The 12,810-nt window shown below is 37.1% G+C and overlaps 1 protein-coding gene across 1 annotated transcript in view; it reads right to left on the bottom strand.

Moving 5' to 3' along the window:
- Window positions 1–12,810, bottom strand: part of Ccdc122 (coiled-coil domain containing 122) — a 57,966-nt gene that overhangs the window by 26,066 nt on the left and 19,090 nt on the right. The window contains 1 exon segment of the mRNA XM_058582619.1: window positions 8,984–8,997. Within this exon segment, the coding sequence (XP_058438602.1) occupies window positions 8,984–8,997 (14 nt within the window).

Raw genomic sequence — 12,810 nt, 5'->3', positions numbered from 1 at the left:
TAAATACAAACAAACAAACAAACAAAAACAGAGATAATATGCTGCATTCTATCAGACCACAGTGGAATGAAATTAGAAGTCAAGGATAAAATAAAAATAGAAGCTACTGTAACAAGTGTAAACTAAATAATACACAATTGAATGATGTATGGATAGTAGAAGAAATCAAGGATGAAATTTAAAAAATTCTTAGAGGTAAATGAGAACACTGATACAACATTGCAAAATCTCTGGGGCACTATGAAGGCAGTATTAAGAAGGAAGTTTATTTATTTTTTATTGATTGTTCAAAACATTACAAAGCTCTTGACATATCATATTTCATACATTTGATTCAAGTGGGTTTTGAACTCCCAATTTTAACCCAAATACAGATTGCAGAATCACGTTGGTTACACATCCACATTTTTACATAATGCCCTATTAGTAACTGTTGTATTCTGCTACCTTTCCTATCCTCTACTATCTCCCCTCCCCTCCCCTCCCCTCCCATCTTCTCTCTCTACCCCGTCTACTGTAATTCATTTCTCTCCTTGTTTATTTTCCCATTCCCCTCACAACCTCTTATATGTAATTTTGTACAACAATGAGGATCTCCCTCCATTACCATGCAATTTCCCTTTTCTCTCCCTTTCCCTCCCACCTCATGTATCTATTTAATGTTAATCTTTTCTTCCTGCTCTTCCTCCCTGCTTTGTTCTTAGTTGCTCTCATTATATCAAAGAAGACATTTGGTATTTGTTTTTTAGGGATTGGCTAGCTTCACTAAGCATAATCTGCTCTAATGCCATCCATTTCCCTGCAAATTCCATTATTTTGTCATTTTTTAGTGCTGTATAATACTCCATTGTGTATAAATGCCACATTTTTTTTATCCATTCATCTATTGAAGGGCATCTGGGTTGGTTCCACAGTCTAGCAATTGTGAATTGTGCTGCTATGAACATCAATGTAGCAGTATCCCTGTAGTACGCTCTTTTAAGGTCTTCAGGGAATATTCTGAGAAGGGCAATAGCTGGGTCAAATGGTGGTTCCATTCCCAGCTTTCCCAGGAATCTCCATACTGCTTTCCAAATTGGCCGCACCAGTTTGCAGTCCTACCAGCAATGTACAAGAGTATCCTTTTCCCCACATCCTCTCCAGCACTTGTTGTTGTTTGACTTCATAATGGCTGCCAATCTTACTGGAGTGAGATGGTATCTTAGGGTGGTTTTGATTTGCATTTCTCTGACTGCTAGTGATGGTGAGCATTTTTTCATGTACTTGTTGATTGATTGTATGTTCTCCTCTGAGAAGTGTCTGTTCAGGTCTTTGGCCCATTTGTTGATTGGGTTATTTGTTTTCTTATTGTTTAATTTTTTGAGTTCTTTGTATACTCTGGATATTAGGGCTCTATCTGAAGTGTGAGGAGTAAAAATTTGTTCCCATGATGTAGGCTCCCTATTTACCTCTCTTATTGTTTCTCTTGCTGAGAAAAAACTTTTCAGTTTAAGTAAGTCCCATTTGTTGATTCTTGTTATTAACTCTTGTGCTATGGGTGTCCTATTAAGGAATTTGGAGCCCGACCCCACAATATGTAGATCGGAGCCAACTTTTTCTTCTATCAGACGTAGAGTCTCTGATTTGATATCTAGTTCCTTGATCCACTTTGAGTTAACTTTTGTGCATGGCGAGAGGAGGGGATTCAGTTTCATTTTGTTGCATATGGATTTCCAGTTTTCCCAACACCATTTATTGAAGATGCTATCCTTCCTCCATTGCATGCTTTAGCTCCTTTATCAAATATAAGATAGTTGTAGCTTTGTGGATTAGTCTCTGTGTCCTCTATTCTGTACCATTGGTCCACCCGCCTGTTTTGGTACCAGTACCATGCTGTTTTTGTTACTATTGCTCTGTAATATAGTTTTAAATCCGGTATCGCTATACCACCTGATTCACACTTCCTGCTTAGAATTGCTTTTGCTATTCTGGGTCTTTTATTTTTCCATATGAATTTCATGATTGCTTTATCTATTTCTACAAGAAATGCCATTGGGATTTTGATTGGCATTGCATTAAACCTATAGAGAACTTTTGGTAATATCGCCATTTTGATGATGTTAGTTCTGCCTATCCATGAACAGGGTATATTTTTCCATCTTCTAAGATCTTCTTCTACTTCTCTTTTTAGGGTTTTGTAGTTTTCATTGTATAAATCATTCACCTCTTTTGTTAGGTTGATTCCCAAGTATTTTATTTTTTTTGAGGATATTGTGAATGGAGTGTTTTTCCTCATTTCCGTTTCAGAAGTTTTGTCTCTGATATACAGAAATGCCTTTGATTTATGCGTGTTGATTTTATATCCTGCCACTTTGCTGAATTCATTTATTAGTTCTAGTAGTTTTTTTGTAGACCCTTTTGGGTCTTCTAGGTATAGAATCATGTCACCCGAAAATAGTGATAATTTAAGTTCTTCCTTTCCTATTTTTGTGCCTTTAATTTCTTTCGTCTGTCTAATTGCTCTGGCCAGTATTTCGAGAACTATATTGAATAGAAGTGGTGATAGAGGGCATCCCTGTCTTGTTCCAGATTTTAGGGGGAATGCCTTCAATTTTTCTCCATTGAGAATGGTGCTAGCCTGGGGCTTAGCATAGATAGCTTTTACTATGTTGAGGTAAGTTCCTGTTATTCCTAGTTTTTCTAATGTTTTGAACATAAAGGGATGCTGTACTTTGTCGAATGCTTTTTCTGCGTCTATTGAGATGATCATATGGTTCTTATCTTTAAGTCTATTGATGTGGTGAATAACATTTATTGATTTCCATATATTGAACCATCCTTGCATCCCAGGGATGAATCCTACTTGATCGTGGTGCACAATTTTTTTGATGTGCCTTTGTATCCGATTCACCAGAATTTTATTGAGGATTTTTGCATCTAGGTTCATCAGAGATATTGGTCTGTAGTTTTCTTTCTTTGAGGTGTCTTTGTCTGGTTTCGGAATCAGGGTGATGTTGGCCTCATAGAATGAATTTGGCAGAGCTCCCTCTTTTTCTATTTCCTGAAATAACTTGAAAAGTATTGGTATTAATTCTTCCTTAAAGGTTTTGTAAAACTCCGCTGTATACCCATCCGGTCCTGGGCTTTTCTGGGTTGGTAGTCTTTTGATTGCTTCTTCTATTTCATCCATTGTTATAGGTCTGTTTAAGTTGTGAGTATCCTCCTGACTCAGTCTGGGCAAATCATATGACTTAAGGAATTTATCGATGTCTGCACTATCTTCTATTTTATTGGAATATAGGTTTTCAAAATAATTTCTAATTGTCTTCTGTATTTCTGTAGCGTCTGTTGTGATATTTCCTTTTCCATCCCGTATGTTAGTAATTTGAGTTCTCTCTCTTCTTCTCTTTGTTAGCATGGCTAAGGGTCTGTCGATCTTATTTATTTTTTCAAAGAACCAACTTTTAGTTTTCTTAATTTTTTCAATAGTTTCTTTTGTTTCAATTTCCTTGATTTCTGCTCTGATTTTAATTATTTCTTGCCTTCTGCTACATTTGCTGTTGTTTTGCTCTTCCTTTTCTAGGGCTTTGAGATGAAGTGTGAGCTCATTTATTTGTTGGTTTTTCCTTTTTTTGAGGAATGACCTCCAGGCGATGAATTTCCCTCTTAAAACTGCTTTCATTGTGTCCCATAGATTCCGATATGTTGTGTCTGTATTTTCATTTATCTCTAAGAATTTTTTGATTTCCTCCTTTATGTCTTCTGTAACCCATTGATCATTCAGTAACATATTGTTCATTTTCCATGTGATGTAGGATTTTTCCTTCCTTCTTTTATCATTGATTTCCAGTTTCATTCCATTATGATCAGATAAAATGCATGGCATTATCTCCACCCCTGTATATTTACTGAGGGTTGCCCTATGGCATAATATATGGTCTATTTTTGAGAAGGATCCATGTGCTGCTGAGAAAAAAGTATATCCACTTGATGATGGTTGATATATTCTATATATGTCAGTTAAGTCTAGGTTGTTGATTGTGATATTGAGTTCTATAGTTTCTTTATTCAACTTTTGTTTGGAGGATCTGTCAAATGGTGAGAGAGGTGTGTTGAAGTCACCCATAATTATTGTGTTGTGGTCTATTTGATTCTTGAACTTGAGGAGAATTTGTTTTATGAATGTTGCAGCACCATTTTTTGGTGCATAAATATTGACAATTGTTATTTCTTGTTGGTGAATGGTTCCTTTTAACAGTATATAATGTCCTTCCTTATCCCTTTTGATTAACTTAGTCTTGAAGTCGATTTTATTCGATATGAGGATGGCCACCCCTGCTTGCTTACTAGGACCGTGTGCGTGGTATATTTTTTCCCAACCTTTTACCTTCAGCCTGTGTATGTCTTTTTCAATCAGATGTGTCTCCTGGAGGCAGCATATTGTTGGATTTGTTTTTTTAATCCATGTTACCAGCCTATGTCTTTTTATTGGAGAGTTTAAGCCATTAACGTTTACAGTTACTATTGATATATGGTTTGTACTTCCAGCCATGTTTGATTATTTATCTTCTTTTTTTAATTTAATTTAGTTTGTTTCTCCATGGTTAGCTTTCCCCCCGCCCTCTGTTTTTATAGAGGCACTTCCCACTGATGGTTTTGGTTATTGTTTTTCATTTCTTCCTCGTGTAGTGTTTTGCTCAAGATGCTTTGCAATGCTGGTTTTCTGGCTGCAAATTCTTTTAGCTTTTGTTTATCATGAAAGATTTTTATTTCGTTGTCGTACCTGAAGCTTAATTTTGCTGGATACAGAATTCTTGGTTGGCACCCATTGTCTTTCAGTGTTTGAAATACATTGTTCCAGGATCTTCTCGCTTTCAGTCTGTGATGAAAAATCCGTTGTTAATCTTATTGGTTTACCCCTGAATGTAATCTGCCTCCTTTCTCTTGTAGCTTTTAATATTTTCTCTTTGTTCTGTATATTGGATATCTTCATAACAATGTGTCTTGGCATTGGTCTACTGTGATTTTTTTGTGCTCGGTGTCCTGTATGCATCTAAAATTTGTATATCCATTTCCTTTTTTATTTCTGGAAAGTTTTCTGTAATTATTTCATTCAGCAGGCTACTCATTCCCTTGGTTTGAATCTCTGTACCTTCTTCTATCCCGATGACTCGTAGGTTTGGTTTTTTTATGTTATCCCATATCTGTTGGATGTTTCTCTCGTGATTTTTAACCAGCCTTTCTAAGTTGGCTAGGCTCTTTTCAAGATGATATATTTTGTCTTCATTATCTGACGTTCTGGCTTCTACTTGCTCCACTCTGTTAGTGATACTCTCAATTGAGTTTTTAATTTGGTTTATCGTTTCCTTCATTTCTAGAATTATTGTTTGATTTTTTTTTATAATCTCTATCTCCTGATAAAGATGCTTAACTTCCTCTTTTATCTGTTTATGTAATTCATTTTTAAAGTGTTCTTTCACTGTTTGGATTTGCTGTCTCGTATCCTCTTTAAGGTTCCATTCCATCTGTCTAAGGTATTCCTTGAGTTCTTTATATGACCATTATTCTGCTGAGTCTAGGTCCTCCTGAATATTTAGGCTGTCCTTCATTTTTTGTACCCCTTTTCTTCCTTGCTTTTTTATGCTGCTCATGTTACTTCTTGTTCTGTTTGACTGCTGAGTTACTGTTTACTCTTATAAGTTTATTTGATGCTTGGTAGGAAAGATATTCGAAGGGAAGGGAAGAAGTCACTAAAGAGAATGAGAGTAGGCAGGTAGAATTCAAGGAAGGGGGAATAAGAAAATTGAAAAGAAATGAAAAGACAAAAGAAACAATAACAAAACACACACAAAAAAGTTAGAAAAGAAAGAAAGAAAGAAAAGAAAAAAATTTTTTTACAAAAATAATAATGATAATAAAAATAATGAAAATTAAAATTTAAAAAATTATAATAATAATAAAAATAAAAAAATTAAAAAAAATTAGAAACATTAAAAAAAAGTTAAAGAACAACAACAAAAAAATTGAAAATGAAAGAAAAAAAGAAAAAAAAAGAAAAAGAAAAAAAAATGATAATAATAATAATAATAATAAATGCAGTCATAGAGTTCGATTCATTTCTCTTCCAGTAGGTGGAGCTGTGCCCACTGGGTCAAGCTTCTCCTCTCACTAGGTGGGAACCAATCACTGTGTAGCAGCTCTTCCTCACAGACTGGGCGGGTCTCCAATCCTGAGTGCCTAGGGCCTTCTCTTGTGTTTCCTCAAGCCAGGCCGCGCTCACCTGTGACGCTCACCACAATACTGGCTACATGCCATGTCTGCTGCTCCTGGGAGCCTTGTTGCGCTGGTTTCAATGCAGTTATCTCCTCCGCCCGTGACGTTAGTTCTCTGCCAAGGTGGTATCACATGCAAATGGTGACCGTTCGTTCCCTTTGCCGGGTGACCAATGCAATGGGTGGGTCCTGACTGTCTCTCCCAATCCCCGTTTCTATCCTGTGGCCACTGCCTATGAAGGCTCGGTTGGTTTTTACATCTGAAAGTTCCTAAGGGCCAACCAGTTATTTCAGCGGGATTGTTAGTGCTGAGTCACGAGAAGCAGTCGAACCGGAGCTTGGATGCAACCGATCCGGGCTCGGTGTGTGTGTTCTGATGGGCCCAGACTGTACACCCCAGATCCACGTCAGCTCAGCATTGCCTAGTGATCCTGAGCAAACAGCATTTATACAATTTACAGCTCCCTATGCCCGCGCAGTTGAAGAGGTCAGAGACTTGATCTCTCCCTGCCCGCTGCCATGTTAGATCTCCTCAATGATATTCATGTTGCCCTTATAGCTTCCTGGCATAAGCAAGTTCTTGGGATTATACAAACTGGTGCTTCTGTTTCCAGTCCAGATTTCTAGAAATTAAACCCTGCCGCCGTCGCCTCTTCCCCGGGGGCCATGCTCAGGGGCGCCGCGCTCGTCCGCGACCGTAGCTGCGCCGCCGACCGGTGCCCAGCCCCCGGGGCCCAAGCGGCTGCCGCCGCAGCTCTCCGGCTCCCTCCTCTGGTGCACGGGTCCCCTCGCAGGGGGATGTAGAATGACCCCAGAGCAGGCTCTGCCCGAGGGTGCAGCGGCGAACAGGCAACCCAGGCGCTCAAGGCTGCAGTCCAGCCTTTGGAGGACAGGGCTCGGCACGCAGCCCAGCTCCAACCTCTAGGTGCGGTTGCCGGACAATGTAGACATAGCCATCAAGACAGCTAGCAGAGAGCAAATGGCAGCTCCCACGGAGTGGATTTTCGGCACAGAAACCGCAGCCCAGCCAACAATCCCAATCCACAAACTCTCCCTGTATAAAAAATATTCCAAAAAAAATAAATGCGGGGCGCACTGAGCTTTCTTTGCCTAGGGTACTTACAATCCACTGCTGATTACACATTCACCTTCTCTGCCTGGAGCGAAGCGAAAGAGAAAGCAGATGGGAGCAAAGCGCCCGTGGCTCTGGGCGGCAAAGCGTCCGGGAGCCAAGCGTCTCTTTTTCGATCTCTTTGTTCTTCCTGCTGCTTGGCAAAGTGGTCCACTACAGATTAACGGTGAAAGGAGCTCTTACACGCTGTGCGAAATCTCGATTAAAGCCGCTGCTCTGAGCACCACGCTCAGCACTTCAGCAACCCCCGTGCACAGCGGCCATCTTCTCCCAATTAACCAAGAAGGAAGTTTATTGCATTGAGTGAATTCATTAAAAGAATAAGAAGTCAACAAGTAAATGACCTAAAACTTTATCTCAAAGCCCTAGAAAAGAAGAACAAATCAACACCAAAAGCAGTAGAAGACAAGAAATAATTAAAATAAGAGCTGAAATTAATGAATTGAAACCACAGTAACAATTGAAAAAACTGACAAAACAAAAAGTTGGTTCCTTGAAAAGATAAATAAAATAGATAAATCCCTTGCCATGCTAATGAAGAGAAAAAGACAGAAAACTCAAATTACTAAAATACAATATGACGAAGGAAACATCACAACAGACACATCTGAAATACAGAAAATAATTAGAAACTATTTTAAAAATTTATACTCTAATAAAATAGGAAATATCAAAGACATCAACAAATTTCTTGAGAAATATGACTTACCCAAACCTAGGATGAGGTCATACATGATTTAAATAGATCAATTTCAAGTAAAGAAATAGCAAATGCCATCAAAAGCCTACCAACCAAGAAAAACCCAGGATCAGATAGATGATGAAAGAAAAACCTTCCATGATAAACAAAAGTTTAAAGAATTTACAACTAGAAAGCCTGTACTACAGAACATTGTCAGCAAAATATTCCGAGAAGATGAAATAAAAAAACAATGAAAAAATTAGCAGAGAGATGTATTACACTAAAGGAAAATCTAATCAGAGGAGAAAACAAGTCATGTTAAATACCAAACATAAACAATAATGGCTGGGAATACAAATCATGTCTCAATAATAACCCTGAATGTTAGTAGCCTAAAATCACCAAACAACATAGACTAGCAGATTGTACTAAAAAAAATGTTGCCTCCAAGGGACTCATCTCAAAGAAAAAGACATCCACAGAATGAAGGTGAAGGTTTGGGAAAAATCATACCACTCACATGGACTGCGGAAGCAAGTAGGGGTTTCCATCCTCATATCAAATAAAGTAGACTTCAAACAAAAGTCAATCTTCTCAGCCCAAAGGAACAATCTGTGAGATAAATAGAGAGCCTATATGTTGGGAGCAAATCTTTACCCCTCACACATCAGAAAGGGCACTAATCTCTAGGGTATATAAAGAACTCCAAAAGCTAAACATCAAAAATAAATAAATAAAAATAAAAACAAAACAAACAAACAACAACAACAACAACAAAAAAAAACACAATAACCTAATCAAAAAATGGGCCAAGGACCTACAGAGACACTTCTCAGAAAATGATACACAGTCAATCAACAAATATATGAAAAAATGTTCATCATCAGTAGCAATTAGAGAAATGCAAATCAAAACTACTCTTAAGATTTAATCTGACTCCAGTCAAAATGGCATCACTATACCAGACCTTCAACTATACTACAGAGAAATAGTAAAAAAACCAGCATGGTATTGGCACCAAAACAGAGTGGTAAACCAATGGTACAGAATAGAGGACACAGAGACTAACCCACAAAACTACAATTAGCTTTTATTAGACAAAGGGGCCAAGAACATGCATTGGAGAAAAGATAGCCTCTTCAACAAGTGGTGCTGGAAAAACTGGAAATCCACATGCAACAAAATGAAATGAAACCCCTATCTCTCACCATGCACAAAACTCAACTCAAAATGGATCAAGTACCTAGGAACAAAACCAGAGACCCAGCATCTAATAGAAGTAAAAGTAGGCCCTAATCTCCATCATGTGGGATTAGCCCCCTTCCTTAATAACAATTTTGTGGTGCAATAATTAAAATCAAGGGTGCAGTGCAGAATGCAGAGACTTTGCTTTTGGGTCACCAGACTGAGCTCTGAACACAGAACAAGGTAACCCCAGCACCCCCCACCACATCAAACACCCTAGGCGGGAAAAAGACAGAATCCATCTTGGAAAATCTTACTTGCCATTTATTGGTGGGCAGGGCTACCAGCATGGTTCTGTAGCTGATCAGAGAGATTTTGAACTATATAAGAGCAATATAAATATATAAGGGAAAAACATTAACACAACAGTCACACAGAGCTGGAAAGAAGCATGAGCCATATGAAAAGACAAGGAAAGAAAGTACCACAAATGATGCAGGACAATTCAGTATTAGAAGAGGTAACATCTGCAGCAGAAGGAATGTCAGATAAAGATTTCAGGATATACATGGTTCAGATGATCTGGAGTCTCAAGGAAGACATTAGACTGCAAATGCAGACAACGAACGACCACTTTGACAATGAATTACATAAATAAATCCAAGAAGCAAAAGATCAACTATACAGGGAGATAGAGGTTATAAAAAAAAACCGAACAGAAATCTTAGAAATGAAGGAAATAATAAACCAAATTAAAGACTCAAATGAGAGTATTACCAGCAGAGTAGAACACTTAGAAGATAGAATATCAGACAATGAAGACAAAGTATATCATCTCAAAAAGACTGTAGACAGCACAGTAAGACTGATAAGAAACCACGAGCAGAACATCTAAGAAATATGGGATAGCATAAAGAGACCAAATTTAAGAGTTATTGGGATACAGGAAGGTATAGAGGTCCAAACCAAAGGAATGAGCAAACTGTTCAATGAAATAGTATTAGAAAACTTCCCAGACATGAAGAATGAAACAGAAATCCAAATTCTAGAAGCCTACAGGAGGCTGAATGTGCAAAATCACAAGAGATCCACACGAAGACAATTATAATGAAGATGTCCAACATACAAAACAAGGAGATAATTTTAAAAGCCACAAGAGAAAGGAAACAGATTACATTTAGGGGTAAACCGGTTAGGTTAATGGCTGATCTTTCAACACAGACTCAGAAAGCTAGAAGATCCTGGAACAAATTTCAAATGCTGAAAGTTAATTGGTTCCTACCAAGAATCTTGTATCCAGAAAAATTCAGCTTGAAGATTGAAGATGAAATAAAAACCTTCCATGATAAACAAAAGTTAAAATAATTTGCAGCTAGAAAAACCAGCACTTCAAAACATCCTTGGCAAAACATTACATGAAGAGGAAATGAAAAATAACAATGAAAAACAACAGTGGGAGGTAGTACAGTAAAGGAAAAACTAATCAAAGAGGAAAAACAAATCAAGTTAAATAACAAAAATAAACAAATATGGCTGAAAATACAAACCATATCTCAATAATAACCCTAAATGTTAATGGCTTAAACTCAACAATCAAAAGACATAAGCTAGTAGACTGGATTTTAAAAAAAGATCCAACAATATGCTGCCTATAGGAGAGTCATCTGATAGGAAATGATATACACAGACTGAAGGTGAAAGGTTGGGAAAAAAATCATACCACTCACATGGACCTCAGAAGCAAGCAGGGGTGTCCATACTCATATCAAATAAAATAGACTTCAAGCCAAAGTTAATCAAAAGAGATAAGGAAGGACACTACATACTGCTCAAGGGAACCATACACCAACAAGACATAACAATCATTAAAATATATGCCCCAAACAATGGTGCAGCTATGTTCATCAAACAAACCCTTCTCAAGTTCAAGAGTCAAATCAACCACAACACAATAATCATGGGTGATTTTAACACACCACTCTCACCACTGGACAGATCTTACAAACAAAAGTTGAGTAAAGAAACTATAGAACTCATAAACACAATTAATAACATAGACTTAATTGACATATATAGAATATATCAACCAACATGAAGCAGATACACTTTTTTTCTCAGCAGCACATGGATCCTTCTCAAAAAATAGACCATATATTATGTCACAGGGCAACTCTTAGCAAATACAAAGGAGTAGAGATACTACCATGCATTTTATCTGATCATAATGGAATGAAATTAGAAATCAATGATAAAATAAGGAAGAAAAATTCCTGCACCACATGGAGAATGAGCAATATGCTAATGAATGAACAATGGGTTACAGAAGACATCAAAGAGGAAATTAAAAAATTCTTAGACGTAAATGAAAACCCCGATACAACATATCAAAATCTCTGGGACACTATGAAAGCAGTAGTAAGAGGAAAATTCATTGCATGGAGTTCATTCTTTAAAAAAAGAAAAAGCCAAAAAATAAATGACCTCACACTACATCTCAAAGTCTTAGAAAAAGAAGAACAAATCAGTAGCAAATGCAATAGAAGGCAAGAAATAATTAAAATCAGAGCTGAAATCAATGAAATTGAAACAAAAGAAACAATTGAAAAATTTGACAAAACTAAAAGCTGGTTCTTTGAAAAAATAAATAAGATTGACAGACCTTTAGCCATGCTAACGAAGAGAAGGAGAGAGAGAACCCAAATTACTAGCATATGGGATGAAAAAGGAAATACCACAACAGACACTACAGAAATACAGAAGATCATTAGAAATTATTTTGAAACCTTATATTCTAATAAAATAGAAGATAGTAAAGGCATTGATAAATTCCTTAATTCATATGATCTGCCCAGATTGAGTCAGGAAGATATACACAACTTAAACAGACCAATATCAAGAGAGGAAATAGAAGAAGACATCAAAAGATTACCAACCAAGAAAAACCCAGGACCAGATGGATATACAGCCAAGCTTTACAATACCTTTAAAGAAGAACTAATTCCAATACTCTACAATCTATTTCAAATTCCAAAATTCATTCTACGAGGCCAATATCACCCTGATTCCAAAACCAGACAAAGACAGCTCAAAGAAAGAAAACTTCAGACCAATATCTCTAATGAATACAGATGCAAAAATCCTCAATAAAATTCAGGCAAATTGGATACAAAAACATATCAAAAAGATTGTGCACCATGATCAAGTGGGATTCAACACCTGGATGCAAGGTTGGTTCAACATACAGAAACCAATAAATGTAATTCATCACATCAATAGACTTAAAGATAAGAACCATATGATTATTTCAATAGATGCAGGAAAAACATTTGACAAAATACAGCATCCCTTTATGTTCAAAACACTAGAAAAACTGGGGATAATAGGAACTTCCCTCAGTATTGTAAAAGCTATCTATAAGAAGCCTCAGGCCAGCATCATTCTAAACAGAGAAAAACTGAAGGCATTCCCTGTAAAATATGAAATAAGACAGGGATGCCCTCTCTCACCACTTCTATTCAACATAGTTCTTGAAACACTGGCTAGAGAAATTAGATGAAAGA

The sequence above is a fragment of the Marmota monax genome, unplaced genomic scaffold (genome assembly GCF_021218885.2).
Source record: "Marmota monax isolate L192 unplaced genomic scaffold, Marmota_monax_Labrador192_F-V1.1 WCK01_AAM20220418_F8-fsc00011, whole genome shotgun sequence".
Lineage (NCBI taxonomy): Eukaryota > Metazoa > Chordata > Mammalia > Rodentia > Sciuridae > Marmota > Marmota monax.
This window is presented reverse-complemented; position numbering and strand designations above follow the sequence as displayed.